Raw genomic sequence first — 18,406 nt, 5'->3', positions numbered from 1 at the left:
CTCACCACAGCTAACCATATTAACATTCCACTCTAATCATGATTTTTCAAACATGAAATGGAATGTGCATTACTCACTTCATTCATTCACTGACTATCACTCTGGGAAAATAGCCCTCCAACAATTTCTTTAAAGCTGCATATAAACATCAAAATTATATTCAATAGATACTACTTTTTGTGTAACTAACTTACAAGTGTGAGAAGAAGCAAGTGTTGATGAGGAATCAGCATAAACACAAGAACCAAATAAACTATACCAAGTCACTTTGATCAAATCCTGTCGCTTGTTATTTCTGTAATGGAATCCTTCCACTCATCTGCTTCTATATTTTAAATTCATCTTTTTTTATGGCCACACCCAGGGCATGTGGAAATTCCTGGGCCAGGTCAAATTCATCTTTATAGGGATGCCAAGAGCAGAGTCAACTAGATAAAGCAGGAGCTCCTTCTCCTAAGAGTGTTCAAAGTCACATGCTCACACCTGTGCCATGGCTGGCTGGGGCTGGACCTGCGCAGATACAGGAAGAAATGGCATGTCAGTGGCTCCCAAAGCCAGTTGACCATTCAAAACTATTCAAAAAACATTATAAGAAGCTTGGGCCCCACTGCTGGCAAGTGATTCCATAGGTCTGCTGGAAGACTGAGTCACAAATGCCTTCGATGAACTGGCCAGGTTTAGAAATCGCTGCTCTTATAAAGCCAAAGTGAGTACTGAATTTCACACATACTGCCCCTCTGAGTGCACATAGCTTCTCATCGCCGGATGCTGGTGGCAGATCCCTACACTCGGGCTGCATGTTCCTCCCCCTCCTCCCTCCCAGCAAACACATGCCCTCCCAGATGGTTTGTAGAACTATCCCACAGCACTCTGCTAGGGCCAGGCTACCACATGGCTCTCTCCTCCTACCCCAGATGGAATGGCCAAGGCCATGTCTGCTGCACAGACAAGTGAACGAAGGAGAAAAATATATCTCAGACGCCACCACTTACTAAAGCCTAAAGAAGCAGTCAAGAGGGGAGAAGCAAGGAAGCTAGAAGGGTATAGAAATCACCATTTATTACAATAAGCGGAAGCATCCATAAAATGCTTACCGCAGTCTAAGCACTGTCCTAAGCACTTTAACTCACTGAATCCTCAGGAGAGACAACCGACAATCCTCAGAGCTGCTGTTATCATCTGCATTTTACAGATGCAGACATGCAAACACTCAGGTAAAGCAACTTGACCTGAGACTTGAACCTAAAGCAAACTGGCTGCTATACTTCCCTGAGCTTAAGGTTTTGGAGATAGAGACAAACTGGATTCAAATCCTGGCTCTGCCACTTAAGCTACTCTTTAACCTCTACTAGTGAGCTACTGTTTATAAGCATTTACACAGTAAACATTCAAAGAGCAACTTTTACTAGTACTGCCATATTTTATCCCGGGGGATTCACTTCCTGGTTTCTTTCTGAGGAAGAAAAATCTCACACCTCCCTTACAGCATTTGCGTATCAAAAAAAAACTCCTGATATAAATTTAAATGTCTGTATATTTTATTTCTTTGCTTAATGGACATTTCCCCAAACCAGATACTATGTAAATGTAAAATGCAATAAAACAAATTCACCACATCATCATTATCATACCTGAAGTTTTAAAAACAAATCTTCATTTCATTTGACCCTCAAAATTACTCTGTAACACAGAGATTATTACCTTCATTTTATAGGCGGGAAGACTAAGGTTCAAAAAAATGAAACAACTTGTTCAAAGAGAACAAACAGGTACATTCAAACTGGAACTCTTACCTAAGTTTCCTGAAGCCAAATCAACAGAGTGCTTATTCACCTTTAAGATGCTGCTTCCATAAATCAAAAGGGATCTGAGATACTGTCTAGAGAGCCCAATAACCATGGTAACAATTTAATGGATAGAAGGGGAAAACTCCAGAATCTCTAATCTTCAGAATCTCAGAGCTAAAGATGCAGCTCTAAGAGGTTTAATCAGATTAGCAGCATCAAAACTCTCAAGCAAAGCAGGGAAAGAAAGCCGACCCCCCCAACATAATGACTTGTAACCTTTCAGTCAGTTTTCAACACTGAACTTACAGATTTAAAGCAAAATCCTTCCCTTAATCCTGTCAAACATGAAGTCTTTGATGAATCTTTTTAGGTTTTATAATTCAAAATTTTAGGTTTTATAATTCAAAATTAAATATGACATGTTTGACTTGCTTAGAACGCTAGATAGTAAATGATCAATGGTCAACCACTTATCAAAATACTAAAATACCTATGGAATCCAACAGAAAAATAGGTAAATGAATAGGCAGAACAGAGAAAGAAATTTAAAATTTTTACTTTTTTCAAATACTTATATAACACATACTATCTGCCAGCATGGATTTAAGTACTTTATAAATATTAATTCGTGTAATCCTTATAAGTTACCCACGAGGCACAGAAAAGTTCAATAATTTTCTCAAGTTCACAGAGCTAGCAAGCTGTGGAGCCAGGATACAAATCCAGGCAGTGTGGTTTCAAATGGTCAATAAACATATAAAAATGTGTTTAAATTCCTTCTCAAGACCTGCATAATTAAAACAATGAGATACTACATTTGCCTATCATATTGGCAAAGATGAAATAGTTTGATTATTACCTATGCTGTTCAGGTTATAATCAAGCATTCTCATATACTGAAGGTGAAACTGTAAATTTAATGCCACCTTTCTGAAGGGTAATTTGACAAAATTTAAGAAAATCATAAATGACTAAACTTATCAACTATTTTTATGAAAGGACAGGGAGTTACACGTAGGGAGATTTACTCTAGTATTGATTATAATGATGACAATAATAAAGATAAAACCAACAACAGGGGAATAAAATAAGTCAGGCTATCTGTCCAATGTAAGCCTGAGCAACTTTTTAAAAGCCTATATATTAGTATGTGCTAATAAAATGTGTCTAATACATTCAATCGACATGGTAATTTACAAAAAAAAAAAAAACCCACTAAAAGTATGCATAAGTTTTCTTAAGGATCTATATATGTACACATACGCATGCATATACACATAAAAGGTATAGAAAATATCTAGAAGGATCAAATAAAAAACCCTTAACATTAACTCCTTTTGGAGATTAAGAAGGGAAGTAGAGGAGAAATGAGGGAGTATCTTTACTTTTAATACCACTGTATAGTTTTTTTAATATTATATGTTGTACATTATATATTACATTTATGGTGTTTGAATGGCTTTCCAAAAAAAAAAAAAGATGGGTTTATAACAATCTCAAGGACACAAAGCAAAAATGGGCTTTAAGATGTAGCAAAAGAAAGAGAACTTATAGTGCTACTGAATCTACATTGAGACTATCATCTCCAAAAATAAACCTTCTAAAGGGCGAAAAACACTTCTAGAGAAGAAAAATCAAATATCCCTGGAGAGAGAAATTATGAAGGAATTTATCATCTTCTATCTCAGAGATGTGTTTTCCTTTATACTTACTCAGTGCTAGAGATAAAAATAAGGGAACTAGCCACAGACATAGCAGAAACTGAACTAGTCTGGCATCAAAAACTACATCATGATCCCATCTTCGCTGTACCTAGCTATATGGCCTTGAGTAGTTATTTAATGTTTTCCAAATATTACTCGAAAACTGAAGACACTGAACTCAATTTCTAAGAGCAGTCCAGATCTAAAAAATTTTATTTCATTTACTTCATCTTAGTTTGAAAAAAAGAATCTCTGTACATAATATGAGCCATGGAGAACGTTTTTTACACGCAAGAATAGAGCAGTTTATTAAGGAGATCTTACCTGCCTGGAACCATCCCTGCCTGCTCTCAGGAACTCACAGGCTCTTAGCATATCCAGGGAGCAGGAAGCACTTAAAAACTTTTTGACTGTCTACAGAGATAGAATGTCATCAGGTACCTTGGAAAACCTAATGACTCACGTGAGTTGGTTTTATCTTTTTGTTTGTTTCTCTATAATTTTCTTAATCTATAATCTTCTTAAGTTTCTTAAATATAAGCCAATCAGACTAGCAGATTCTAGCCTCAGCACAAACATGAAATTTTAGCAATACAAGAACACAGGCAATTTGACTTCTAGCAACTTCATTGAAACTACCCCTACGAGTGACTTTGTAAGGAAACCTCACCAATACAGACCAGGGGCCACACTAGGAAAAAGGGAAGAACCAAATTAAAGAGCTCATATTCCCAACAGAAAAAATGCACAAGGACATAAGAAGACCATCATTGAAGAGGAGCTATAAAGTGGCACTAAATATTTAAAGAGGTCTTTCTATCTCGAAGAAATGCTAATTAAACAAATTCATGTTTTAACCTATAAAACTGACTAAGATTATTAAAGCCCATGAATACCCAGTACTAGAAAGAGTCATCCAAGCAGGCATATTCACACACTGCTTACACAGGCGGAGACCAACACAATACTTCTGGAAACAATCTGGTGGGTGGTACCATGAGCTTCTCAAAAGTTCACTTCCTTTCACTAATAATTCCTTGTCTAGAAACATTTTACTCAAATTATCAGAGATTCGTACAAAGACCCATATTTTCCAGAGGGCTTTTTAAAAATGAATGAGAAAAAAATATGTAAGCAAAATGCACCAAACAAAATCATGGTATATTGGTACAACAAAATATTAGGCATTTTTTTTTTCAAAGACTAATGATGTTAAAGACAAAAGATTAGACAAAAAAAAACAGGATATTCTATCAGTATTTTGCAAATTTTCTACAATGAGTGCATATTATTGATTCAAAGATCCATATTTAATCTCACTTTAACATTTCCAAAACCAAAATGGATGTAATAGTTGATGGCTCTTAAAACTGCTATCAGCCAGGGAATGGCTGTAATGTGTGCAAACTTATGTGATCACATCTGGTAGAGTGACTAGACAATCATAACCTCTTCCAAGTTTCAGTCAACAGACTACTTACAGTTCACTGCATGTTATCTGAAAGCCCTCCATTAAAAAGCTCCCCATGAGATCATGAAAGAAGAGCATCAAACGTGTAGAAAGGATGTCTGCCACTTAGAAGGAAGTCCTGGAGAAAACACTGAAGGACTCCAAAGATGCTACTTAATGGTGAAGATGATGTGGTATGGAGAAATATGGATAGAGACGACTAGGTGAAAATGATTTACAAGAATCAGGCTCTGACTATAAATCTGAAATACCTTAGCAAGCTTATTTCATTTTCCTCCTATTTTATGAAAAAGACTGAAGTTGGTAAAAATAACTCTCTATAGAAAGGAAGCCTTAAGTACAACAACCATCTTAAGTAATAAAGTGTGTCAATTTAACTGGCAACAGTTCTTTCTTCCTTGGTAGACATAACGGTGTTTCTTTTACTTTTTTTTTTTTTGTCTTTTTTTAGGGCTGCACCCGAGGCATATGAAAGTTCCCAGGCTAGGGGTCAAATCAGAGCTATAGCTGCTGGGCTATACCACAGCCACAGCCAAAGAAACATGGGATCTGAGCCACATCTATGACCTACACCACAGCTCAGGGCAACGCTGAATCCTTAACCCACTGAGTGATGCTAGTATCCTCATGGATACTAGTCAAGTTCATTACCAATGAGCCATGACGGGAACTCCAATGGTGTGTTTTATAATCAATAAACTATTGTGTTACATTTATAATCAGAACAATAAAGACAAGTGCTATGGGTTGAACTGTGTTCCCCCAAATTCACATCTTAACCCTAACATGAAGGTATGTGGAGGAAGGGCCTTTGGGAGATAAATTAAGTTTAAATGAGGTCATAGGGGTGGGGCCCTCAGGATGGGATTTGCATCCAAATAAGGGGCACTGGGGAGCTTGCTGTTCAGCTCTCTTGCCATGTAAGGACACAGGTATAAGAGAGCCAAGCCAGAAAGAGAACCTTCAACAAGAACCCAGTCATGATGGTGCCCTGAGCCCAGACTTCCAGCTTGCAGAACTGTGAGAAAATATATTTCTGTTTTGTTTTGTTTTGGTTTAGTTTTTTTTGCCATTTCTTGGGCCGCTCCTGTGGCATGTGGAGGTTCCCAGGCTAGGGGTCTAATAGGAGCTGTAGCCACTGGCCTACACAGAGCCACAGCAACGTGGGATCCAAGCCGCGTCTGCGACCTACACCACAGCTCACGGCAACGCCGGATCGTTAACCCACTGAGCAAGGGCATGGACCGAACCCGCAACCTCATGGTTCCTAGTCGGATTCGTTAACCACTGCGCCACGATGGGAACTCCTATTTCTGTTGTTTAAGCCACTCAGCCTATGGTATTTTGTTATGGCCACCCAAACTAAGACAAGAAAATGTACCATCAGAAGTCAAAATATTTCTAGTATCTGGTACTTGGAAAGAAGTATTCTACATAACGCTACAGTTATCTAGAAAACTTGCTTTGGGGGTTAGTGAGGTAGGGAACAAACAAGCCCTCCCAAAGATATGAGGCATTAACACACCAGTTGTTTGATTTACAGAACTGAGAGTGTGATCATCAGGAAGTCAGCAGTACACAGGTGACTGGCTTCTACCCTCAACCCGGCGTTTGCATCCTCTTCACTTCTGCTACCAGCCAGTTTCATGCTCTACAAAAAACCCCAGACAAGTGTGGAAACCATAATAGGCACCTATGTACCTGTCTTATATCAGAGATATCATTATTACAGGGTAGTCTGTGTTCTGTGACAGTCTCAAGGCACAGAGAATGTCACCATATACCAAACATAGCAGTATGATGTTCCCAAACTCCCTCCAAAATAGGCCACTGTCTGACACAGATTTTTGAGAGTGACGAATTAAAAAACAGCTGCTAAAGTCTTGTTTCATCCTGACGCCCATGATAGTGCTGTGGTCACCAGAACATAAAACAAAAATCTCTGAGTCTACATTGGCACCATTGATGGCTGAAGTGTTTGAACCTGCCTGCCACCAATGGGAAACGGAGGTATGAAGGAAAGAGTAGAGAAACACCGATCCTACTAACTCTGTAACTTCAGGCAGAAATGAGGGTTGCTCAATTTGATGCTCTACACCAGGGCTGGGGTACCCAGGTGGTTACCCCTGATGGCCATCCGTCAACTTGAGGGCAAGTGTAAGGTCAAGGCCTTCATCCCCTTAGGGGGAATCATTTGTTCAGATCATCCTCCATGGAAAAATCCATCTAGGTTAAGCTCTTTGGTAGACTATCTCCCTCCTCAGGAACTAAGTTTGCCAGCAGATGATATCAAATCGAGTTTTTTACATTGCTGTAGAACAGATATAAAACCTAGGTAAATATGTCCCATGAAAATTCAAATATGTAGTTTTTTATGAGAATTAAGAAGCTGTACATGACTAAGCTCTCTGAAAACTTGGTCTGTAGACAATAAGACCATTGTTTGGGGGTTTTTTGTTTTTGTTTTTTAAAGAGAAGTGGCTTTTATGAAAAAAACTATTTGTGAAATAAAATTAAGTTTGACAAAAACATGGACTCAACTGCTATTTTCTATTTCGCTTAAGTTTTTTATTGCATTTATACATATTAAATAGAAAAAGGGACCCAAGTAAAAAGCGTTGTTGTTTTGAGAATTTTCCTATATCCTTTATGATGATTCAATAGGCTATGACTTGCTAGAGGTCCTACTGGCCATGAAAAGTGGAAGATCCAGGATGAGTCTTGATTTCATCCTGTCCTCAGTCTAGATCGTTCTCTAATCATGCTCTCACAGGAAACAGGCAGTTCAGGATGGGCAAGCTCTGTCTATTACATACAGTGCCTGACGTCACAGAGGATAAATGCTCAGTATCTGTGCCTATCCTTCTCATTCATCCTTTATATTTCCCTAAAACACATGGGAAAGCTACAAAGAGGATGGGTGGTGGAGCTTTCCACATATAAAGACCTTTGCTATGGATATACGGAAATCAAACATCTCAGCAACTTCAGAAACTGTACTTAGAAATCTATTCTTAAAGCTGCTTGCTGACTCCTGAAATTTTGTTAGCCAGGGGAAAAGCTTTCAGGATAAAATGCAAGTGACTTGATATAGGTTAAAAGGTAAAATAAGTTATTTCCAAAGTATATAACAGACAAATGGCTCAGAGCTTCCCTAGTTTTACTGTGGAAGAAAAGCTGAAGATAGCAGAAGAGCCATTAGTGTCCAAAGTCAATGGCAGAATCAGTATCTGGAGAGAGAAAGTCATGGAAAGAAGCTTCTAGAACATCACTCTTTTGCCTGAGATCAACAGGGAAAGCACAAAATGTTTTAGAGTGGTTTTGTTTGTTCTTTAAAGTACCACAGTTTTTTGAAGAAAGAAAATCTGTACTGAACAGCCAGCAGGAGCCAGATGTCAAGCTAGGCACTTTTATGGACAGGTTTATCTTATTAAACCCTGATGACATCCCTGTAAGGTAGCTTAACCAAGTTAAGAAATTTGTCCAAGTTGAAGGAAACAGGGAAGTGAACAAGGTAGGATCTGAATTTATATCTTCCGATTCCAAAGTCTGTGCTTTTGTAGACTCTGTAGCGTGTGAGGGACAAAGGGAAAAACTGATGAAGGGACCAATCAAACCACATGATAGCTTTCCCACTCCTACTAAAAGCCAGCCTGGTCCCATTCTATGTTTACCTGTCCTAATATTCTGCAGAGTTTATTTAAATCCTCTGGTAAAGAGAAATGCAATTACCTTTAGGTCGAATTATTCCTGCTTGTTTTGTTGCTTGGGAAACATTTTTAGAGTCAGTTAACAGCGTGATACCAAATACCATAGTTCAGCAAAACAGTCACTGCACTAAATTCCTAAATAATAGCCCACAACCACAAAAAACAGGCCATGCAGCAGAGAATAATCAAAAGCAGCTTCATATTTTCTGGATAAAACAAAGCATCATTTGTATGGAGGCATTTTTAGAAGGTACCACTGAAAACCAGACTGCAGCCTGGAATGGCTTAAAATACCACATTTAACAATCACATCAATCAATGGCTTTTAAACTTGAGAGGCAAACAGCTTACTTTTACTACAAATTCAAAGTGAAGGATTAGATGCAAAGCTAACAGATTCAGCACACATTCAAGTTTAGGGACTATCCAATGCCTTAATTAACACCATTAATTATAAGTATAGCCAACTAGCTGAGTTTTAATGATGAAAAGGTGAAGGTCAAATTTTTTAAAAACTAAATTGTTTCAAACTAAGCCCCCCTGCTGAAGAAAGAACACAAGTAATTACACTGAAAGGAAAAGACTAATAAACAATTATTTTGGCATATGAAACCATCTTTCCTTTATCGAGTCTATATTGTGGTTGCCAGGTGGGAGGGGGAGGGAGTGGGATGGACTGGGAATTTGGGGTTAATAGATACAAAGTATTGCCTTTGGAATGGATAAGTAATGAAATCCTGCTGTATAGCACTGGGAACTATATCTAGTCACTTATGATGAAGCATGATAATGTGAGGTTAAAAAAAAAATGTATGCATATATGTGTAACTGGGTCACCTTGCTGTACAGCAGAAAATTGACAGAACACTGTAAACCAGCTATAATGGAAAAAATAAAAATCATTATTAAAAAAAAAAGTCTATATTTTAATTGAGGCAGTATCATATCACCAAACTTTGCTCTTCTGCCTCAATGTGGAGCTACTTCCACATGAATACAGAGCAAGCAGAAGAGCTGGATAGGGCAACAGACTGGCCAAGGGCAGGAGAAGGGACAACAGAGAGGAGGGATCAGCCCTTTCTAGGAGGGCCAGAGGCTTCACCTGTCTAGCCTGCCTAATACTTCCAGATTGATGCCACTCTCACCAGGGATAAGAGAGAAAAAAAAGAAAAAAAAGAAAAACACAATCAATGGTGATATTTGATTACATCACAGATGTTAGATAAAATTTTCATTTCTCAGAGATCAGTAGAAAAAAAGAGTCCACGTATTCACCATGTGCAAGCAGCAGCTAAGCCACGTATTCACCATGTGCAAACCACGTATTCACCATATGCAAGCAGCAGCTTTTGTGGTGAGCTGTACTAGATAGCCGTGTGGGTTAGCTTTTAAAGTGGACGGGACCCTGCAAATGTCTATGGCTGAGAATCCTCCACCATGTACGACTTGGCGGGAGGTCAAGGCCACCTTTCCCTAGAGAAGCTAAGAAGTCCAAATACACACTTATTTTGCCCCTCCTACAGCCAGAACCCATTTTGATGCACCTGCCCCACATTTTCAATTTCTCTTGGCTATTCTTAAGCATTTTTGCTTCCAGATAAATTTCAAAATCAACTGTGTTCCAAACAAAACAGGATTTTTAGAGCAGTGAAAATACACAGTATGGTACACTAATGGTGCATACATGTCATTACATATTTGGCCAAACCCACAGAATGTCCAACACCAAGAGTGACCCCTAATGTAAACTATGGACTTTGGGTGATGACAATGTGTCAAGGTAGGTTCATCAGTTGTAATAAATGCACCTCCCTAATGGGAGAATTTTAATAATAGGGAGGCTATGCATTGGAAGCCTCCATGGAAGAATGGGGCATACAGAAAATCTCTGTACCTTCCTGTCTGTGAATCCAAAACTGGTTCTAAAATAAAAAAAATAAATAAGTCTTTAAAAAGAAAATAATTGGGATTTCATTAGGAATTAAATGACACGTATAGATAATTTTTTAAGAGCTAGATGGTTGAAAACAATGAATCTGCCCATTCAGGACTAAAGTATTTCTTTCCATTTATTCAGGTCTTCCTTTATGTCCTTCAACAAAATTTTATTATCTTCTTTAACAGAAAGCTTGTACATTTCTTCTTAGGTTGATATTTATAGTTTCTGTTATAAAATAGAACTTTTTCCCTATTCATTTTCTAAACAGTGTGCTGTACAGAAAATATATTAATTTCCTCTGCTGCTCTTGTATCCACTCTAAACTCTTCTTAGGTCAGGTTTGATAACAGAACACTCTCAAATCTTAGAGTACAGTAATTATTTTTAAATTAGGGACTTTAATGATAGTGACATAAAGGTTTTCTGATAGTAAAGGTCACTTAAACATGTGGTAGAAGGTTGAAAACCTCTCTAGAGAGCTTCAAAATAAAGCTAACACCTCATTCACTTGTTTTAGATCAAGGTCCTAACATAAGAGCAGGAAAGAAAAAAATAGATGCCCTCATCTGGCCCTTCCCACTTTATGGTTTAATATTGATTTTTACTCCCGCAGGCCTGACTCAAGGTCAGGAGAAACACAGGGCTCATTTGCACTGGTGGACTGACTAGTGGGGACAAGGTAAATGTACTTTCCTAAAAAGCATTTTAAAGTTCTTAATACTGAATTCTCCAGCCCTCCAGAAAATATTTTGCTCAGCTATAAGCACTTCCTAGGTAAAAACAAAAGCATAATTATAAAGAAAAGAATTTTGCTGTTTTTAGAGATGATTCAATGACTTTCAACAATTTAATTTCTCACTGTACATAATACTTCAAATATCCTCATACACATACAACTTAAATTTCATTACCTGCTAAAATTTTACCAATAAAGTGACATTTTCTTTTAGAGACAAGCACCGAGGGTAGAAAAACTTTTCAATACCTCTGAAGAGTATTTGTTTTCTTTTGAAGATACTAAATTTAATTCAGTGATTATATTTTCCAAAATATAAGACAGGTTCGACACAGAAGTGTAATTCAAATGAACTGTAGAAATGATCCCTGAAAGTAGTCTTAAAAAGTGTAGTTTAAGATTGTCTGTCAAAACAAAGGATATAAAAAGCTAAACTCAATTATTTTAGACAAATATTTTCTAAATTTCTGTGAGTGTGAGTTCAAGTACATAAAAATGAATTTTCCTTTGTCTTTGCAACAAAGATTGGTTTTAATTGGAAACAGTAGAGCAAAAATTTTCCATACTGCAGCAGATATTACTATTCAAGTTTTCAGAGCAGTCTCAGTAGATTAGCTAGCTTTAATTTACAGAGAAACTTAGCTGTGATTTACTTATATAATGAGAGTTGGCACAGAGCTCAACATATGAACAGTCGAATACCAGGTACTTTCCTCTTTTCTCCAATCATTCTGTGACATAACGTCATCAAGATTTTAAAATTCCATCTGCTTTGTTCCTCAACAAAATACAACCAGGTTCTAGTTAAGAGGAAAAAGGCATACACCATACAGATGTTTTATGAGAAATGTTCCCATCGCTTTTTCAAGTTGGTTTGCATTAGTGAAAAGCCATAGTATGGGAATTATTATGAAGAAATGATTCAGAAAAAAACAGTAGTTGCTCTTAAAGACCAAAGGGGAAAATAAACTCAAAATCAAATGTTCTACAACTGGAAAAGTTTCAAAGGCAAAGCAGTGTTCAGTGTCTGGCCCATCTAAAAGGCAGGGTGCCGAAAATCATAAATGTACGGTAATTCCACCTGAGTCTGGCACAGGTCAAAGAGGGTGGTGGGCCTGTTATGAAAGATTCCATCACTAAAGAAGGAGTTTTGGTTTGGAGATCCCAGCTCTGAGAAAAATAACCTCCTAGCTGGCAGCTCTAGCCCAACAGACAGCTTTAGTTAGACAGCTAACTTTATGTGGGAAATTACAAAGGCATCTAAAGAAGCAAATAACACAGTTCCCAGGATGAGTGTCAGTTGAGCCAAAATTGGGGGGAAATTTTTTGTTTGTTTTTTTTTAAGAGAGCTTTTAGAGAACTAACGAGAAGGATGTTTTGGCCTTGACCCAGCAGTGGGTGAATACCCCCCTGGATAGAAATTATGTGAACTGAAAATTCTCCATAGTTACAATTCTAATTAATTATTCAAAGCTAGGAGTTGATTTCCTAAGGTTAAGAGCTAACTATGGTCTCCTGTTTCTATCATTAAAAACTGGTTTCTTCTTTTCTTTGTAGCTGCTTGGCCAGGCATTAATGAGAGGCTTCTAATGGAACCTTATCAGCTACTTTAAAGTAAAATCTCTACTTTTAAAGATTTTGCTATTTTGTAGACTTTTAGGGGAAATTAATAATAAATAGAAATTTTTGTCTAGATTCCATACAACCAAAAAGTTTAAGTACACTTATTCTTTTATAGAAACAACAGATATTACAATATTACCACAAGGCATTACAAGATCTTTTGAATTAGAGTTCACTATAATACAGTGATGTTTCCATAAGAAGCATACTTATTTATACTTTAATAGAAATTTAAATGCAAGTTTGATTCAATAAACAATAACTCAGAAAACCAGCCATTCTCTGATTCTGGATTAATTTAGAGAGTGAACTGGCACATTTCAGGAAAATCGATCCATGCTAACAAGATTTTCATTGTGCAATACAGGCTGACAATATGTAGTTTTTCTAGCAAGAGAAAGAGACCACGAAGTGGTCACCAAAATAACCTTAGAGCAGCTTCAGACGGAATGCAATGTTGAGTCACAATGACCACATGTGCACCAGAATTCTACAAACAGGAATGAAATCCAAGCCAATTAAGTAGCTCTCATCATAGTGAAAATGAGCAGCCTAGCAATTGAGTGGGGCTACACCTGTTAGGGAGAAAATTTGATACTCAAAATATGAGGACCAGTCTGCCAGCAGTTGGTCAAACATTTAAAATGCAATCAGGGGTGGGAAAAGGCAAAGGGCTTTCTAGAAACCAAATTCCTTGGCACACCTGCTCTCCCTCGATATCTTTAACTCTGCCTCAGGATCTGAATGACCTGTTAAATTATGAATCCACAAGTCTTCTGGGAAAGGATTTGGTTCATAACCCCAACTCAATTTTCAAAGTCACTTCCCAGAAGAAAGCTCAGAAATATATTTAGTTTCTCATGGCCTCCAGGACGCCGTTTGTTCCAACCAATATCACTCTTCTGACGCATTCCCGAGGCTGTAGCATCTGTCCTACCTGGAGTAAGTGGGATCTTGCTGGCTTCACTCCCACCATGCTTGCTCAGTTCAACTCAATCTTGGACACATACCTGTTTCCTTCTTGTTCCCCTTTCCTCCCTCTCGGCTCTTCTTCAGCACAGCCTTTAACATTTTCAACACTCTTTTGCTTCTGAAGAGAAAAGGAGGAAGAGGGAAGAGGAATTAAGGATTATAAATTGGAACATAACTTGCATGTTGACACAAAAGGTAATTTGTCTTTAAACAGACAGATCTCAGTGGGTAATATAAGGGTACCCAGAGTTTTACATTAATTTTCTACGCATAAGCTTACATGGAGAACTAAATGCTAAAGACACAAGGAGTGTTTTATAACGTTTAATGAAGTGATCAGAAGTTCACTGTCTTGTTACAAAAGTTAAGAAAATAAAAACCACAACAGTGCATTCTTAGCATTCCACATCTAATTAAGGTTATGAGGCTAAATCTGGACACGTTACTGTAAGATGATGTCTGGCGTAGGAATGTGGGTCTCCCAACCCCCGTTCATCAAAAGAAAACATCAAGACAACATGGAAAAGATAATGGTTAATAAGGAAACTACATAGTTAAACGCATGTTTCATAGGTGCTACTGATTATACAATCACAAGGAAAACCTTTTGGAAGGTTATCAGAATGAAACATACCTTATAAACATTTGCAAAATAAATATAGTGAAAATGCTTTCCAACCTGACCTCGGGGGTCTGATCAAACAGTGCATTGGGTTTCTAACCACACATGACTTTTTCGGAGTTGGGGGGGGTGGGGAGGTACGTAGAAGAGGTTTGGGGCTGAATCCTTTAAATAATGTGCTGTGTTTCTAAGCAGGGTTGTGTTGAGCATGAAAAAACAACACAATGGCCCAGGCCTAAGATGAAACATAAAACCACCCCTCAGCAAGAGACAGACAAAAGGACCATTATTTCATCATTTAGTCAGCCTCCCGCAGCTCACTCTCCCCTCCACTAACTCGGTGGAGATGGCTAGACAACCCCAAACAGTAACAGATCTGAGGGGGTTGTGTTACCAAAACACCCTTGTTAATGTCCTGAGGCAGGCAGAAGGGAGCAGCTTCCTCCTGAAGAGAGAAGAAACAGGGCGATCCTTCTGCAGAAAAACATATCCTGTTAGCACCGGTGCTTACACTGGCCTCAGTGTAACTCCCCACACAAGCACTCAACCCGAGTGAGGCCAGGTTTTGTGGGACCCATGGAGAGGGAGGAAGAGTCCCAAATGCTGCCATGCACAACGTAAGCACATAGGGTGACCTTTCTTATCATTGGGTCCAGGCCTATATTTATTTTTCCAAGCCCTTTGTTTTCCTGATGAAGAAACAGAGACCCTGGGAGGCTGACTTGCCCAAGGGTCATGCAGCTAATTAACAGCAGGGCCAGAATCCAAATCTACAGACTCCCTGTAAGAGTCCTCCTTCTTCCACTGCACCAGCCTCTCTTCTCAGAGCAATGAAAGCTTTTGACAATGGCGATCAATCAATCAAACAAACAACAACAACAAAAAACTAACAAAAAACCAACCAACCTGAAAGATACTAGGAAGAAAATATCTTAAGCAAAATTTGAAGAAAGCCATAGTGAAGTTTATTAGGGTTAAATCAGAGTATCAGCTAGTCTTTATACACAAAAGGGGACATGGCTTAGAGCCTAATCCTTTTAAAAATGCTACTTCAATGGACCCCCATGAGAAGACTTGGGTTTCACCTCAAGGGTAAGCACTGACATGAAGAGGGCCACAGTGTGCTTCCAGAGAGGAAATGCGGAAACACAAATTTCTCCCAACAGTCATGCTCAAAGGAAACAATGCAAAATGTTGTGGCATAAAAAACAGTAGGCAAAATTAAATAATAAATAAATAGATCCCTGGTAAGCCCAGACATTTTCTTCTCCAAATTTAAAAAGAAAATTAACCAACCTATGGTTTGTCCTTTAACAAAGACTACATACTTAAGAAAGAAGAAAAAGAAAAACATCGATAGAGCCATGCCAGCAGGGCTTGGCTGAGGTCCTCGGTGAGCTTTTCCAAAGCCCAGGGTTTCCCTGGTTCATAGACCAGTTCAGGCCCACCATGGCCATGAGGTAGTCTCTGATTAATTACTCTGGTCACCACCATTCCACATCAGATCTATGGTGCCACTTGGAACACACATCCCAGAGGGCAAGGATTGGCGACAGCGACTTGGGCATCGCATCCCAGCTATCTTATATGCCTATTCTGGGAGAGCTCAGCTGTTTTCAGGAGTCACATCTTCCACATCAGTGATCTCAAATGAAGAGGATATCAGATATCTGCTATTTCTTTTTTCTGGTTATTGCTTTCCTTCGTAAATAGTAACTTAAGGGAAAGAGCTCAAATTTAAACTCTGAAAGATATTCAAGTGCAAGCTGGAGAAACTTCATTTGATTATATCTGAGTACAAGGAACCCTTACCCCCTCTCCCCTAACCCCCATACAACACAAACTGGAAAGGAAGGAAAAAAAGAAAAAAAAAGGGGAAAAAAAAGACGACAGCTCCCAGTGGGTTAAATTCTGAAATTAACACAGGTCAGAGCGGAATTCTGCCAAGTCCCAATTATCATGGCCTAAAGACCATTAACGGAACTTGATATTCATTAACGGACCTAAAGACTATGCCCATCTGAAGAGGGGTGGTCAGAAAGAGCCACTATGGTGATAATCAGGAGGGGCCAACATGGGCACTATAGTCCAGAGAAGGTTATTGAGCACATCCGACAGTACCGAAGAACTTATACATACCCCACATCCAATTCGAGAAAGAGCCCCATCAGGCTATTGGACCCTGTGCCATTAAACGCTGGCATTATAACTACTTTCCCTTCTTCTGATCCCGTCCTCACTGAGCAGTGCCTCATAATTTGGCTTTCTTAGCCTAACAACAGTAAGGAAGAATGTGCTGATCTAGGCAACCTGATTGTCTAGCTTATTGACAGACATGATTCTGGGAAAAAAGTAATAAACCAGTGTTATGGTTTTAAATAAAAGCTCTCATGAGCTTTGTTAAAGGGAGTCACTTTGCCAAGTACCATCCACTGAAGACATAAAGAATACTGAGTGTCTGCGAGTGCCCACTGTGGCACTTTGGAAACAAACCTGACTAGTATCCATGAGGACGTGGGTTCAATCCCTAGCCTCGCTCAGTGGGTTAAGGATATGGCATTGCCCTGAGCTGTGATGTAAGTCACAGATGTGGCTTGGATCCTGAGTTGCTATGGCTGTGGCATAGGCTGGCAGCTGCAGCTCCGATTCAACCCCTCACCTGGGAACTTCCATTTATCTTGAGTATGGCCCCAAAAAGAAAAAAACAAACAAACAAAAATCCCGGACATTAAATCAACTGTTGCACTTACTTTTTACCTCTTAGATTTCTCCTTTAACAGACTCTCTGGAGCTAGGCAGGCTGTCTCCATGTTCTATGTTAAATAAGCACTATGCACAGTGATTACACTGGTATATAAAACATAACAAAAGTTACTCTGGATTAAACAGTGAGATGACTCAAAACAAGACAAATCTATTTCAGCTTGCGATCCCAACAGCAGTATCTGAAACCACAGAATAACACCAGCCTTAAAACTCCTCTTACTTTCTAGAGTGCCATGCCACCTACTTACAAAATTTCAAGTCGAATCTATGAACTGAGGTCAGGGACTGTATTTATTCTTTAATAGATACAAACAGAAGCCGGAACACAGCCTTCACACCCACTGTGTTCTCCATATTTGTTGACAGATTTAATGAGGTTGCAATGAACACAGATGAGCAATTTCCTCCAAATCAAGCAATTAACCAACATTTATAGCAGTTTATAAATTACAAAGAACATTCCTATATATTCTCACTTACAAGACCTGCAAGAAAACTCAGTTAAATCCATGAGAAACTAGGGAGAAAAAGGCTGCATTTTATAATACCCTTTCATGTCCACACCTGAATCGAGATTAAAATCTTTTTAGCTGGTTATCCTGGACACCTAATCACATGCGCTGTGCCCACTCCAAGGGAAGGAGCTTCTCACATCAAACCATCCATCTGACCTCAAAGCAAAGAAAGGAAGATAGCGGAGTTCCCAATGTGGCTCAGTAGTTAATGAGCCTGACTAGTATCCATGAGAATGAGGGTTCAATCCCTGGCCTTGCTCAGTAGGTTAGGGATCTGGCGTTGCCATGAGCTGTGGTGTAGGTTGCAGACGCAGCTCGAATCTGGCCTTGCAGTGGCTGTGGTATAGGCTGGCAGATGCAGCTCTGATTCAACCCCTAGCCTGGGAACTTCCATATGCCGTGAGTGTGGCCCTAAAAAGTGAAAAAAAAAAAAAAAAAGATTCCTCCTTTCTTTTGACAAAATGAATAAAGCCAAAGTAGCAATACCTACAAGTGAAACACTGGAAAGTAAGGTGAACATGATCATTAATTTTGTTTTGGAGTTCCCGTCATGGCACAGCAG

The 18,406-nt window shown here is 38.8% G+C and overlaps 1 protein-coding gene across 3 annotated transcripts in view; it reads right to left on the bottom strand.

Annotated features, from left to right (window-relative positions):
• TANC1 (tetratricopeptide repeat, ankyrin repeat and coiled-coil containing 1) overlaps window positions 1-18,406 on the bottom strand; it is a 244,305-nt gene that overhangs the window by 150,736 nt on the left and 75,163 nt on the right. For all 3 annotated transcript variants that reach the window (XM_047772674.1, XM_047772673.1, XM_047772675.1), the window contains one exon: window positions 13,980-14,059. In XM_047772674.1, coding sequence (XP_047628630.1) covers window positions 13,980-14,040 — 61 coding nt within the window. In that variant the 5' untranslated portion in view covers window positions 14,041-14,059. The remainder of the gene's footprint in view (window positions 1-13,979; window positions 14,060-18,406) is intronic.

The sequence above is a fragment of the Phacochoerus africanus genome, chromosome 3, assembly GCF_016906955.1.
Source record: "Phacochoerus africanus isolate WHEZ1 chromosome 3, ROS_Pafr_v1, whole genome shotgun sequence".
Taxonomy (NCBI): Eukaryota; Metazoa; Chordata; class Mammalia; order Artiodactyla; family Suidae; genus Phacochoerus; species Phacochoerus africanus.
This window is presented reverse-complemented; position numbering and strand designations above follow the sequence as displayed.